General features: G+C 33.4%; 1 protein-coding gene across 1 annotated transcript in view; it reads left to right on the plus strand.

Annotated features, from left to right (window-relative positions):
* LOC134258649 (uncharacterized) overlaps positions 1-15,646 on the plus strand; it is a 36,375-nt gene that overhangs the window by 14,517 nt on the left and 6,212 nt on the right. Inside the window, exons 4-7 of the mRNA XM_062741192.1 lie at positions 1,914-2,123; positions 11,698-12,192; positions 13,280-13,531; positions 14,784-15,038. Coding sequence (XP_062597176.1) covers positions 1,914-2,123; positions 11,698-12,192; positions 13,280-13,531; positions 14,784-15,038 — 1,212 coding nt within the window. The remainder of the gene's footprint in view (positions 1-1,913; positions 2,124-11,697; positions 12,193-13,279; positions 13,532-14,783; positions 15,039-15,646) is intronic.

Below are 15,646 nucleotides of genomic sequence, written 5' to 3' on the forward strand. Positions count from 1 at the left end.
CCCTGATTACCCTGTAATTAAGTTGTCTTATTTAAATATTCGATAATTTCATTCTTTTAAAGCAGTATAATGCGCTCTTTACCGTATATCGTCTCCTGCACATAGTCGTTAGCAGTAAAGTGTTCCTTACACACGACTGCTGTCTTCGATGGGACCCATGTTTTCATCGTATGCTGATCCAATCGCCTCACAGCATTAATCCATAATTTCCGACGATCTGGATTTGAAGGGAATTCATGTCCTCCCCTAACATGACAACCAGGAACTGAGCAGCAAGTTCCAGGCATTTTAAATGGACAAATTAAACGGATTTTTTTCTCTCACTAACTAGAATTCGCTTTGTTTACACGGACACCGGAAATCGTGAAGGACCGGGTAATACGGCGCCACCTGGACAGGACCGATAACTCGCTATTCTTTGCCATTATTTTTTACTCTTTATATATTACGACAAAACTGGTATTTTTTGAACAGTTTTAGGTGTTCCATCTACTGGTAATTAAAACATAAAATTTTCATTTAAATATTGAAATAAAGATTTTAAAAGTATAAAAATTTTGTGAAATTATTTAATTTTATGTAGGTTTATCTTGATTTAATGGAAACAAATAAAGGAGATGGGTGAACATGACGAGAGATAAGCCCATAGTGCAACAAACATGAATCGAAAAATTAAATCTCAATTTTATCAAAATTTTTCTTAATATTTCATTTAACATTAAAGTATACTTAATGTAAAATCTCTACAACTTGCACAAATCTCATGAAAATTAAAGTTATTTGCCTATGAAATATGATACACGCACGAAAGAGGACAAAACGAGTCATTTTTTCACACTATAACACTGTTTTTCGTTATGAGTGGGTCTTCTCTCCATTTTATTGAAAGGTAGTCCTCAAAGTTTGCATAAAAACATACATATTTTGGTTTCCAAAATTATGGAGCAATGACCCACTATACACTAAAAATATAAGTTCATGACATAACTTTCGTATCTTTTTGAGAAATACTTGAAGTCCATTAAGTCAATGGTCATATCACAAACATGATTTAAATGCCTCAGTTCACCAGGACTTGTGTAGCGTAGTGGTTAGCGTGCTAGTCTCAATGGAGAATGCAACTCAGGATTTTTATTGCCAGGGTTCGAACCCAATGGATACCACATTATTTTTCTTGATAAAAGAATAAATGTTAACGAAAAAATTTCCGCAGAACTTTTTGTTTATCGTGATTTTACACAAAAATCAATGATGAGAACTTTACTCTCAAGACTAAAATAACAATTTGAATGATTTTTATATATCTGAAGCTTGTGGGTTTTTTGCACGCTAAGTTCACCCATCTCCTTTAATATGAAAATATCGTAAGAGATTGAACCGTGTTTAGTTGTTTAGTACCCTAGCTTTATCATTATAAAGAGCAAGGTCATTTTTCAGATTCAATTGATTCTTTTACATGTAATTCAACACGTGTTGCAAACTGTTTGATCCCGGTAGTTTACAAAATGCAAAATAAACGAGTGGTAGGTTGAAAAAACTTCCCCATGAATGAAACCAGGAAAATTTTAAGAGGCGATTATAGAGTTCTGTATATATTTGAAGATTTATTGATCAGTTTATCTTTATTTCTTGTTTTTGAAGGGAATTATGTCTTTTTAGTACATTGAAATAGTCAGTCTTTACTTTCTCAAAACAGTTATATGCAAAAACGGAGGGAAAAAGATCGATAAGATTTATTGTCTCAGAATTTAAACATCTACTCCCGGCTTAGTAGGTCTCGGGCGTGCGGACGGACACGAATTTGGAACATTTATTTTACATTCATAACATTTTAATCTGTTTTGTCTCTCTTTGCTATAATTGATCTATGGATTGTTTTTATATCATAATTTCAAATAAAATCTTTTTTCTAGTAAATATTCCGCTAAAAATATCTCAGAGGAATGAAAACGAATGGAGAGAGTTTCAAAACAACTTGAAATATGAAGGGGAGATTGTGCATTTCAGAGGAAGGTCTCTTAATAATGAAGAACACGGGAGATCAAACATCGTAAGATCCTGTATAGGTCTACATCAACACTGGGATATTTATATCATCGACAACAAAGCTTACAGAAAGCCGAGTAGGTATTGAGCATCAAACATATATGTATAGCCATTCATAATTCTCTGTAATCTGTATTTAAGATTTTTTCTGATTTCCTTTTAAAAGGATCCGAGAATGTATAAAGAGATATCTTTGTATTAAAAATCTATTAAACAACAATTTTTACAAAAATGCCAGTGGCTTATTCTAATGTTAAGGATACTTTCCGTAAGTTCTCTTTCGGATATCATTTTTATTCAATTGAGGTATATGGAATAAATTTGCATTCCAAATACTTTCAAGGAATTTTGCATACTTTTACTTGAAATATTTTTTGCAATGCCACTTAGTCTACGCAGTAATGCTATATAGGCTTCTCGAAGCTTTAAATGCACTGAAAACGTACTTCCAATGAATTGCTGGGTCGATTTTGAGTTTAAATTATTTGTTTATGTACGGCCAATTCATACAGAGAGTTCTATAGGCTTTGTTACAACGCGAAATGTAATAACGACGCGAAATGTAATAAACCTACATTATTACAATTTGCGTTATTACATTTTGCATTGAAATCAACGCAGAATGTAATAACGCAAAATGTAACAACACAGTTTTGAGAATTATTACATTTTGCGTTATTACATTTTGCGTCGACATCAACGCAAAATATAATAACGCAAAATGTAATAACACGATTTTTCGATTATAACATTTTGTTTTGTTACATTTTGCGTCGAGATTAAGCAAAAGGCAGGAACGCAAAATGTAATAACACAGTTTTTCGTCGGCCAGATTGAGTACAATTTTTAATAGTCAAGTGGCCGATGATAAGAAAATAAAACAAAAGAAAAAATAGATCAATTTAATACAATTAATTTTTATTCTAAATCAGTTTAATAAATACATTCGTATAAAATGTGTTGCAAATTAGAAATGTGCATCTGTGGGCAAGGTTGTTTGGGGTACTGGCCTGCGTGCATGTACATGTACTAGGTGTAATTGTATAGCGGGAAAGGGTTTATTGACAATAGTGATACCATGCTGTTCGATGCAAATCTCCAGCATTGCAGACAAGCAAAATCAAAATTCTCTCTCTGTCTCTCTCTCTCTCTCTCTCTCAATCCTATAATAAAATGGATTGTTTCAGCATTTCCACAGTAATACAATAATAAACATACGAAGTAAACACCCCGCCCTATCAATGCCCCTCCCATCCTCACTTGACACACATATACACTTCTATTCATTTGTTAACCAATGTATACATGCCGAACATGCATATCAAGAGCTTTTAATGAACCTATGGTCAATTTTTGGTGATTTAATATGTGTTTTGTTAGAAATTTAAAAAGACTATCAAAAATATGCCAATCAAAGTTAAATTAATTCTTTACAATTGATTACAGTATATTCATATGAAGCAGAATTTATGCAAAATCTTTTGCGTGAAAAGAAAAAAACACTTGCTGTGGCCTTCAACTCGACATTTAGATATATCGACGACGTATTGTCAATTAATAATGACAATTTCCATTCCTATGTCGACACGATATATCCTGGTGAGCTTGAGATAAAAGATACCACAGAGTCCGACACTTCTGCTTCATACTTGGATATTTTACTTGAAAAAGACACAAATGGTAATCTAACAACCAAGCTATATGATAAACGTGATGACTTTAACTTTTCTATCGTCAACTTCCCTTACTTATGCAGCAATATACCTTCATCACCTGCATACGGAGTATTTATATCTCAGTTGATTCGATACGCTAGAGCATGCTCTACGTATGAACAATTTTATTAAACGAGGTAAATTATTGACAAGCAAGTTGATGAAACAAGAATATCAACAGTCTCGTTTAAAGTCATCATTTCGTAAACTCTATGGTCGATACAATGACCTTGTCAGCAAATACAATTTATCATTGAATGAAATGCTGACTGACGTTTTTCATACCAATTGTTAGTCCATTATTTATACACTGAATTGACTACGGATTTTTTTTTCCGTTATTTCCTGATTATGACAACAAGCACACGGCGGGTGTGACCGGTCGGCAGGGGATGCTCACTCCTCCATGGCACCTGATCCCACCTCTGATGTTTCGGAGGTCCGTGTTTGCTCTGCTCTTATTTTGTATATTTGTTTAATGGACGTTGAGATTGAATACTGTTCGTTATTTCCATATCCTTCATTCAATATAACTAAAATCAGAGTCCGAAAAACGATACATTTTGATGTATTTATGTCCGGAAAAAGCCCTAACGATGATCTCATTGTTTTAGTTCAAAATATTTTTTACAGTGCGTTTCCAATGTTGGTTACATGTATATATTTGAATCAACTTTATGATCTTTTTTGTTCAACGCAGTCAAAAATTTTAGTTTTATTTTGTTTACTACATATTGTTTTATTATATTTTTGTGTCTTCAGTGCAAATATAAAATAACGCAAAATGTAACAACGAAAAAGCACGTTATTACATTTTGCGTTGATCTCGACGCAAAATGTAATAATGCAAAATGTAATAATCTAAAATTGTTTTATTACATTTTGCGTTATTACATTTGGCATTGATCTCGACGCAAAATGTAATAACGCAAAATGTAATAATCAAGGTTTATTACATTTTGCGTCGTTATTACATTTCGCGTTGTAACAAGGCTATTTATAATATATTTGTCACAATATCACGTTACCTAGATGATCACTTTTCACACAAATCATTTCGGTGCAATCGATTGACAAAATTATTATTAACTTTTTGTATCGTGCTTGTAAATAACCTCAATGCGTCCTTGTGAACCCGAAATGTGGTTGGAAAAAGTTAAATTACTCTGGTACAAAATATTGCACAATTACTGAACTTGCCCAAAAAGCTAAGGGTATTTCCCACTCAATATCATCATCTAACAAAGTCATCATGCATATCTCCCAAGCAAGATTCAGTAAGCGGGTAAATGCCTCTTACTGATTTTCACTAAATTTCTTAAATAAATCTTCATTTTTCACCAGTTTGAGGATTTTTTTACACGTATTTTGAATTCAGCTTCTATCCAGGGGTATAAAATGGGTAACTGCCTTTCCTATATTACATGTATCCTACATATTTTTAACTTTTACACAAGAGTAATAAATCAAAATTATCTAAATTATTCAGATACATAAGATTTGTTAAAGAAAAGTTTAAAACACACTTATTTTACTTTAATTTTCTGACACTTTATATGCAGTTTGAATTAATCTGTAAAGTTTATGATACTCTTCCCATTAAGGGAGGATTATACATAATATGATGCTGATCATGTACATTTTCTTAGTGTGAGAATCCCATGTAGTGATATTTTTCAAAATCGCACAGCTGGTTACAGACCACAAATTGCTTTCCGATAAGCGAAAATGTCAGTCTCATTCGGTAAATTCCATTATTTTTGTTCAGCATAATCAAATCAAATCTCATCAAGTTGTACTTGTCGAATTCTAAAGGTTGCATGTCAGACTCCTACAATAACTGTTCGTTATCTCACCATTCTCAATTACAATTTGAACGATTTGTAAGAAAATATCATTTTTATATGCAAATTTTTCTGAATATTGTATGATTTTTTTTTGTTGTTTAACGTCCCACTTGAGAATTTTTCACTTGCCATTGGGGGGCTGCAAATTGTGACCGATGATTTGCACTCAAGTCCACTGAGCAGTAAGGGATCTTTTTCGTGCTCGCAACAGCTGCGAGATGGAATCTCAATTTACACGGGTTTATCCGGAGGATAGGTCTCCATATCCCACAGTGAGATTCTATTTCGCTACGTAAGGATTAACTATTTCTTATTATCATATACTTAGTAGTAAATATACCGATTCTGCACGGTGTGATACGGGTGACGTCACAATACCCCATATCACGGACCGGTCCGAAAAGCCATATCACGTATCGGACCGGCGGGCCAAAAATCCATATCAAACCGGAAGTAACGTTTGTATTAAGTTTAAAAGTTAATTTACTTGATTTTATTTAAATATTCATATAAAATAATTCTTTAATGACATTTGTGGTCTTATTTTTTTTTCAAATACCTAAAATTTGGCTCTATTAGATTTTAAAGAAAACTCGCTAACAAGCACAAACATTCCTCAACCGCCATATGTGAACTCGCATATGAAGTATTGTAAATATATGATAAATAGAATACTACATACTAAAATCCATATCATATGTCATATCAGCCCGAGTGGCCCCATATCAGCCCGAGGGCCGAAATTGAAATTCATTCCAACGCCTAAAAGCAACAATGCTAAAAACATACTTCTCAATGACTTTGAGGAATTTGCTAGAAAACTCAGATGCAAATTCCACTTTGATACCGGAGACAACACTACAATTCATCCCTTTAAAACGAAATCTGGCTACAAACCGCCATTTACATGCAGCGAACTCGAGGAATATATAGATAAAACAAAACTGGAACTATCCTCAATGGAAATTGTAAAAAAGAAATCGAACATCTCAGAGTCTGAAAAAGCAGCTATTTTATCTCTTAAAAATAACAGCGACATTGTTATCAAAAAAGCAGATAAAAGCAACACTATTGTCATCATGAACAAGGATCAGTATGTCTTAGAAGCACAACGCCAATTGCAATCTAAACACTATATGCAAGTATCTGAACCCAACATGCTTACATTGCATGACAGTATTCAAAATAAACTTGCCGAAATGCATACTAATGGGTCACTGGACAAAGACACTTATAAGTTCTTTAATGACAAAAAACCTTCACTCAAATGTGGGCACTTATACCTTTTACCTAAAACCCATAAAATACCAGCAAACATTTACAATGCTCTAATAAACGGTCAGTGCAGCATTAGGAAATTACCACCTGGTAGACCAATTATCTCGCAATGCGATACGCCAACAAGGAAAATAGGACAATATTGCGATTATTTTCTGGTACCTATTGTACAAAAACAATCAACTTATATTAAGGACACTACGGACTTCATCACCAAAATCGAAAGCCTTACACTGCCAACAAACGCATTATTAATTACTTATGATGTGACGAGCATGTACACAAACATGGAATTCAACGAGCTTCTCTCATCAGTAAATGAGGCTTACACACAGGCCAATAAAACGCAATTAGACATTCCATATCCGGACCCTGAGGATCTAAACTTCTTATTGAAATGCGTCTTGGAAAACAATTACTTTGAATTCGACGGAAAATATTACAAACAAATAATAGGAGCAAGTATGGGGGCAGTCCCCAGTCCAGAGATCTGTGACATCAGAATGTATCAAATTACAAAGCACATAATGGCACAATTTCGTCATGCCAGCAAAATTGTCTTCCACGGCAGATACCGTGATGACGGTTTCATAATATTCAATGGAACGCAACCAGAGATAGAAGAATTCTTTAATATTGGCAATCAGTGTCACAAACATCTAAGATTTACATTTGAAATTTCTCCATCTGATGTCAACTTCCTTGATACTACAGTTTATAAAGGACAGAAATTTCAAAATTTTAACAAACTTGATATCAAGTCCTTTATCAAACCAACAAATAACTTTCAATATCTACACAGACAGAGCGCTCATAGCCCGGCTGTGTTTAAAGGATTCATTAAAGGAGAATGCATTAGACATGCAAGAAACACCACTGACCCTGAAATTTTACATGCAACACTTAATGACTTCAAGACGCACTTATCAAAGCGAGGCTACTCTTCTTCGGAAATTGATCCTATCATCAAGGAAACAATCAACACAAACCGATCAAAACTCATCATCAAAAAGACTAAAGAACAGTCATTACGTAACCCTACAGTACTGGTTACTAAATTTAACCCTTGCGTTAAAGGACTGAAAAAACGAATTCTGAAATATTGGAACACCATTCTTAGAAATCCAGAATGCAAAACTTTATTTAACTCTCAACCAATCATTGCTTACAGCAAACACAAGAATATAGGTGAAGAGATAATCCGGTCTCACCTAAAACAAACACCATGATTTATGTCCGTGACCCCTGATGAGGCTTCTTAATAGCCGAAACACTCTACAACTACTTGCATAATTCAAATCATATATTAATCTGCTCTATGCAAAAAATCATATCTACTAGAAGTGTGGTTTGGAGTGTCGGGTCCTAATAAATCTCTTACAAGTTTGGTTGATTGATGTCGCTAATTTTCACACGAGCTTCTCTCATCAGTAAATGAGGCTTACACACAGGCCAATAAAACGCAATTAGACATTCCATATCCGGACCCTGAGGATCTAAACTTCTTATTGAAATGCGTCTTGGAAAACAATTACTTTGAATTCGACGGAAAATATTACAAACAAATAATAGGAGCAAGTATGGGGGCAGTCCCCAGTCCAGAGATCTGTGACATCAGAATGTATCAAATTACAAAGCACATAATGGCACAATTTCGTCATGCCAGCAAAATTGTCTTCCACGGCAGATACCGTGATGACGGTTTCATAATATTCAATGGAACGCAACCAGAGATAGAAGAATTCTTTAATATTGGCAATCAGTGTCACAAACATCTAAGATTTACATTTGAAATTTCTCCATCTGATGTCAACTTCCTTGATACTACAGTTTATAAAGGACAGAAATTTCAAAATTTTAACAAACTTGATATCAAGTCCTTTATCAAACCAACAAATAACTTTCAATATCTACACAGACAGAGCGCTCATAGCCCGGCTGTGTTTAAAGGATTCATTAAAGGAGAATGCATTAGACATGCAAGAAACACCACTGACCCTGAAATTTTACATGCAACACTTAATGACTTCAAGACGCACTTATCAAAGCGAGGCTACTCTTCTTCGGAAATTGATCCTATCATCAAGGAAACAATCAACACAAACCGATCAAAACTCATCATCAAAAAGACTAAAGAACAGTCATTACGTAACCCTACAGTACTGGTTACTAAATTTAACCCTTGCGTTAAAGGACTGAAAAAACGAATTCTGAAATATTGGAACACCATTCTTAGAAATCCAGAATGCAAAACTTTATTTAACTCTCAACCAATCATTGCTTACAGCAAACACAAGAATATAGGTGAAGAGATAATCCGGTCTCACCTAAAACAAACACCATGATTTATGTCCGTGACCCCCGATGAGGCTTCTTAATAGCCGAAACACTCTACAACTACTTGCATAATTCAAATCATATATTAATCTGCTCTATGCAAAAAATCATATCTACTAGAAGTGTGGTTTGGAGTGTCGGGTCCTAATAAATCTCTTACAAGTTTGGTTGATTGATGTCGCTAATTTTCACACTTTAGCATGTAATATTCTCTGTTTATTATGCTTCATGTCAGTTTGTCTCTATATAACTTTTACCCTACTAAATGTATTCTCGTATAGTGTTCTAGGGATTTTTATAGCGTGAGCATTCTATGCCGAAATGGTGCAAGGCTACGTTTTCTGAAGAAAACCCGACTGTGCACACACTTGGGAGCGAACTCACGACGACCCCGAGATTATCAGTCCGACGCACTATCAATTACGCCACAGATATCGATGCTCTTATCGTTCTATTCATAATATATGGGTTCCCAAGTGTAATACATGTATTCTTTATTTAATGGGTCTCATTTGCGAGTACTTGAAGAAGATGGGCGACTAAGGCGGGCAGAATGCCTATAGTGCGACAGATAAGAAGTGAAATTTTTAATCTCAATTGAATCCAAATTTTACTTGATATTTCATCTAATACTAAAGTATACTTTATGTAAAATCTCTACAATTTAAAAAAATCTCACAAAGACTAAAAATATTTGCCTATGAAAAAGCTTACACACACTAAAAAGAACAAAAACGATCATTTTCTCATACTTAAACAAAATTTTTCAATATGGGTGGGTCTTCTCTCCATTTTTTTGAAAGATGATCCTAAAAGTTGGCAATAAAATACACATTTTTTGGTTTTCAAAAACATGGAGAGAAGACCCACTATACCTTAAAAGTACACCTTTATGACAAAACATTCGCATATTTCCGAAAAATACTTTCAAGTCCATTAAGTGAAGGGTCATATCACTAACATGATTTAAATGCCAAAAAATCATCATGAGCGGTGTAGCATAGTGGTTAACGCGTTAGTCTCAAAGCCGTATGCTATTGATACGTCGGATTTTTATTGTTAGGGTTCGAATCCAACGAATACCATCTAATAATTTTATGAAAGAAAATTTTTTACGAGATTTTTTTCTCTCTCAGAAAAGTTATTTTTTCTCATAATTTCTAAAATTTCAATAATTAGACGTTAATTTAGATAATCAATTCACATATTTGATATGATTTCTTAATATCTGACGCTATAGGCATTCTGCCCGCCTTGTTCGCCCATCTTCTTTGAGTGACTTTATGTTATTTGCAATGTTAAGGTTCGAATTCTTTATCATGAATTGTTTTTGCTGATAATTTTCGATTTAAGATCTTAGAATCTTCAAAAAAAAATTAGAAATAAAATTTTTATTTTTCAAGTAGTTTCGAAGAGTTCTCATGTGATAAAAATTCTTATGTTTTAAAAAGAAAAAAAAGGAACAAACTAAAGCTAAGGTTTGTTGTCCTGAATATTTTATATTCAGGGGATGTGTTACGTTTCATAAGATATCATAAATGTCCTTCAAGTATTGGATCTATTAATTTATACATGGAATGAGATTTTACAAAAGTAGAAATTTAACAAGAAATAATATAAAACTAGAGGTACTGTGAGCAAGGAGCTCACTAAATAATACCCTCTGTCTCCAATATAAATATAATGGCAGTGTCCATGTTTTTTATGGTAAAAACAAAATATGTTTCAGATTAAAAATTAAAATTAGAGGTGCACAATGCTAAAATGTAATGAAGATCTTATTCAGTGGTATAAAAGGAGTTCCGGGTAAGAGATGGATACACGCAAGGGTAACAGACAGATTGATTGATTGTATATTGTCCATCTCGAGAATTTTTCACGCATATGGAGACGTCACCGTATGCCGGTGAAGGGCTTCAAATTTTGACCTTTACTTGGCACTTTGGGCCATTGAGCAGTGAGGGATCTTTATCGTGCCAACGCCTGCCGCTGAAACATGGCCTCAGTTTTTAAGGTCTCATCCGAAGGACCCGCAACTTTCACTTCAAAGTGCCGAGCGCATTGCGAAGGAACAGTTGCTACCCATTTTAACGACTAGGCGGTCGCGGCCGAGATGCGAACTCACGACCTCCCGATCACGGAGCGAGCGCTCTACCGACTGAGCTACCGTGAACGGTTGTAACAGACGGACGGACATACCGATTACTATATACCCTCCCGCTTTTCAAGCGGGGGTAAAAGATCGCATTCGAGAACAAAAATCACAGACTTTACGATTTTTTACCCTTTAATTCTAGCAGACATACAGTAAACTATCTGTAACAGTCTCTGTTTTATCAAACAATTAAAATATTGTATCGGTTAGGTCGGATCTCCTTTTTGGAGAGGTGTGCTTTTATCACTTTATCATAAAGATTTTTAACTGATTTTCGAGAATACTGTCATAAAAAGACAACTGCAAACTTCAATTACAGGTAAATACCACAAGTACTCATCTGACTCAAGATGTCTCCTCTACTGCCTTTTATTCTTGGATAAGTATGCACTCAACATCAATGAACAAAGTCATAAAAATTTGTGCAAAACAGTCAGAGGAAGGTATTTCAAAGATCTGGCATTATGCAACGAAATTAAGGTGCCAGCTGAGCTGAAGGGAGTGGTCAACAAACAGAAAAGTTGTTATAAGTTTAAATCGGTGGAAATCAGGCAAGACGTTATGTACGCTTTTGTGACGGAATGTTTAGTTGAGGAAAGCGATCTGGAGTTTTTCCTGAAGATGGCATCCAAACATGTGGTATCAGAGTACTGCAGGTCCTGGAATTATGAAAGGAGTGCAAATGAGAAATGTTTGTATATACCCGACAAACCAAAGGAGATGTACGATCTCTTCATAGACAATTTACAGGTGGATATCTTAGTACATTGTTTCATGTCAGAGAAAGAGCATCATAGTAATATAAGGAAACGCCGTAAGTACATATTAAATATAATATCCCCCACGCTCTCTTTTTTTGAACTGATTTTACTTAAAAGGGCTTGGTGGTCGTGGCAATTTTCACCCTATTTTGATTTCCTTTAGAAAAAGCTTGCCATATGAAATAAAATGATCAAATTTTAATCTAAAATTTATAATTATTTCCTTTGCCAAATGAGAGTTGAAAGTTTAAGATATCATATCTTAAAATTTAAGATATATTGGATGCTTAATTTGTTGAATCCAAGTCAACTTAATGCAAATATTATAATAAAAAAAGAATTGCAATTAAAACAAACATTCTAAGATTGCATCAACCGATTTTAAAAACACTGGCAATTATAAGAAATATTTATTTAATATTTAATGAATATAAAACAAATTAAAGAAAAACAGAAAAATTAGCAGTTGTAATAAAGTTATTGATTGGAGAAATAACGATAGGTTTGTTCAGATTTGTTAATACCTATTTAACATCAAATTTATTATTAATAAAAAAACCAATTATTATTATTTGTTCAAGTTTACATATATCTTTCGATTAATGCTCAGACTCGATATAAAGTTCAGAAAGATATGAAAAATACTGATATTTTTAAACAGCAAGTGCGAAGTGATCCGTAATAAAATTCTTTATAAAATGCCTTGGGTCACCAGATGAAAGTTTTGGGAAAAGTAATTGGATTTTTGCGAGAATTGATTTTTTTCAGACGAATTTTTATTTGAATTTTATCTTTCTGTATTTCTCTTCTCGCTCTTGATGGCCAGAGGTAGTTATGCTCACGATCCTTATTAAGTTTTTTCCTTACATCAGCTACTATCAATACATGCATGGTTGTTGCAATATATAGCTACCGTAATTGTTATTAAATTTCAATTTATTTTGTTAACTTTATTGTATATTGGGAAACTCTTATTTTATGTCTTTTTATAGATACGTGTTACTGACTACTCTTGGAAGATTCTGAAATCTACAACATATCAGAATGTTTTCTTCAAAAAGTGTTTTCATGCTTTTGATTTTATTTTTTATTGCACTAGTATATGTTTAATCATGTAGATATGTCTTGATGTCCTTTTAGTGAATATACCTGAGGAAATTTTCTCGTGGGATCTCAGTGCTAGAAAACGATTTGTTGAAATCTCCCAGGAAGGAAGAGTAGAAATGTTCCGCGCTAGAGGAATGATCGTTGGATGCGCTGGCGCTGGAAAAACAACTCTCCTTGAAAACCTAAAGAGGGTAAAAAGGAATAATGAATTCGAAAAAACTGAGACAACTGTTGGCCTGGAGGTCCATGAGGATTTGTTCGAAATCATAGACGACAAGCTAATGGGTGATAGTTCCTTTTCTTTACGAAATGTTCTATTAAAATATAGCGAAAAAATGTCTACCATAAAAATGTCTTTTATCCATTTTGCGGTTTGAATACGATGATTCAAATTTCAACTGAAAGCTAACGGTCTAATATTTTTACCCTGATTTACTCAAGAAAATCTAAATTCCAAAAGCCAAATTCTTTAAACATGTGACCCTTATTCTTCACATAACTTAGATTTAAAAAATATACAACTTCTATAGGGATGTCAAATCGGTCAATATGTGATTATCGGTTATACTCGCACGTTTTTCCGATTACGTACCCGGGTAGTCGGTAAACTTGTAAATACAAGTCTGTTAATTTTCTTTAACTCTGTGAAACACCAATATTTTTCTTACCTTTTGAGTGCATGTTTAAAAATAACGAGTCCAACAGATAATTTCTTGCACTTAATTTATTCATTTTATAAAAAAAATATGTACACACTTACAGAGGACATCAATTTGATGCTCCGATAATTACAATTGATTGATAGTTTTTGTTTGGATAGAGCTTTAATCAATCTGTCATGCCTCATGCCCCTTCGTGATGACTACACTAACGAAACAGAAAGAACAGACGTTGTTGGGATCGCTTGTCGTATATTATTATTGTTACTTCGTATACGCTACATTTACTCCTCATAGCTGACTTTAAACTTTTTTTTAAATCTTTAATTACATATTTTACCAAAATACGTCTTTACATTTTTAAGGTTGATGCAGCATATTTATGCATGTCGGATTTCGTTATTATTTACTTAATTATTTTAAAATGATGTAAGATAATAGAACACCAATGAAAAACAAATCATTGAAGCCATCTAATGATTAAGGACCGTGATAGGTAAGAAAAGCTGTGTACCACGTGATTGGTCACTAATTACTATATATACACAACCATAAGCGATAACAGGTGTTTTACAGATCTGCGCGACGGTACTCAATTATCGTGTGACTGTACAATTGAGTTCTTTTTTATGTTTTTGATAAATATATGTACTTTAGAATAATAGATATAAATACCTCCGAGTAACCAATTTTGGTATTTGATACTCGGACGTTCGCTCGGGTACCCTGTAAAGCGGATACTCGTTGACATCCCTAATTTTCTGTAAAATTTTATTTTGATAAATATGCAATTGTTCTACCAAGAATGCATGAATTCAATTTAATGTCTTCTTCATTTAATCAGAAATCATTTCTGTAGTGCATGTATTTGTAAACAGATTTCAGTACCAATGAAGATGGGCTGCCTATCAGAGGAATTCAATATGAGAGCAGTCATGGGAAAAAGTTGATTAGCATGACTGACTTTGCAGGACAAGTAGCTTATTATGCCTGCCACCAAGTTTACTTGTCAAAAAGAGCGTTTTATCTCATTGTTATCGATATGTCCAAAGAACTTAAAGAAAAAGTATGCAAGCACAATGTTGACCGTCATAATCCAAAAGGATCTTTATTCCATGCATGGAAATACAAAGGTAATAGGTGACATGAAAATAAATTAAAAACTTATTTTATATCAAACCCTTTCAGATTATTCAAAATTGTTCAAAAATTTTTTTTTACAGAGAATTGATTTTGTTTTTCTCATTTAAAAAGCTGAAACCATAAAATAGTTCATTCATTGATAAAAATCTGGAATTTGCTTTACCACGGAAAATTAAATAACTTTTTTGTATATTCTTTGGATTGCATAGGTAAGCCTCTTCATGCAAACTAATCTTATACATGTATTTGAAAGGACCTTTTTGTAATGATTTCAAGATAAAAAATGAATTAAAATCTTTTTAAAAAACACAAACCGAAATAAAAGTTGTTTGGACTCGGAATGAAATTTAAGTTTCATTTAAAATTAATTAACCATAATAAAAAGCTATCCTGAACTTATGTTTCGTTAGTGGTTAGTTTAGATAAAAATATTTGAAATGTTATTAAAAAATATTAACGAAATCATTTTTATATTAATGCAATAATATAAGTATTTTGTTAGAAGAAAGATATGAAAATAACGAACAGTATTCAATCTCAACGTCCATTAAACAAATATACAAAATAAGAGCAGAGCAAACACGGACCTCTGAAACAT

Source organism: Saccostrea cucullata, unplaced genomic scaffold (genome assembly GCF_032062105.1).
Source record: "Saccostrea cucullata isolate Sc308-1 unplaced genomic scaffold, CSIRO_AGI_Scuc_v1 ctg3124, whole genome shotgun sequence".
NCBI classification, from domain to species: domain Eukaryota; kingdom Metazoa; phylum Mollusca; class Bivalvia; order Ostreida; family Ostreidae; genus Saccostrea; species Saccostrea cuccullata.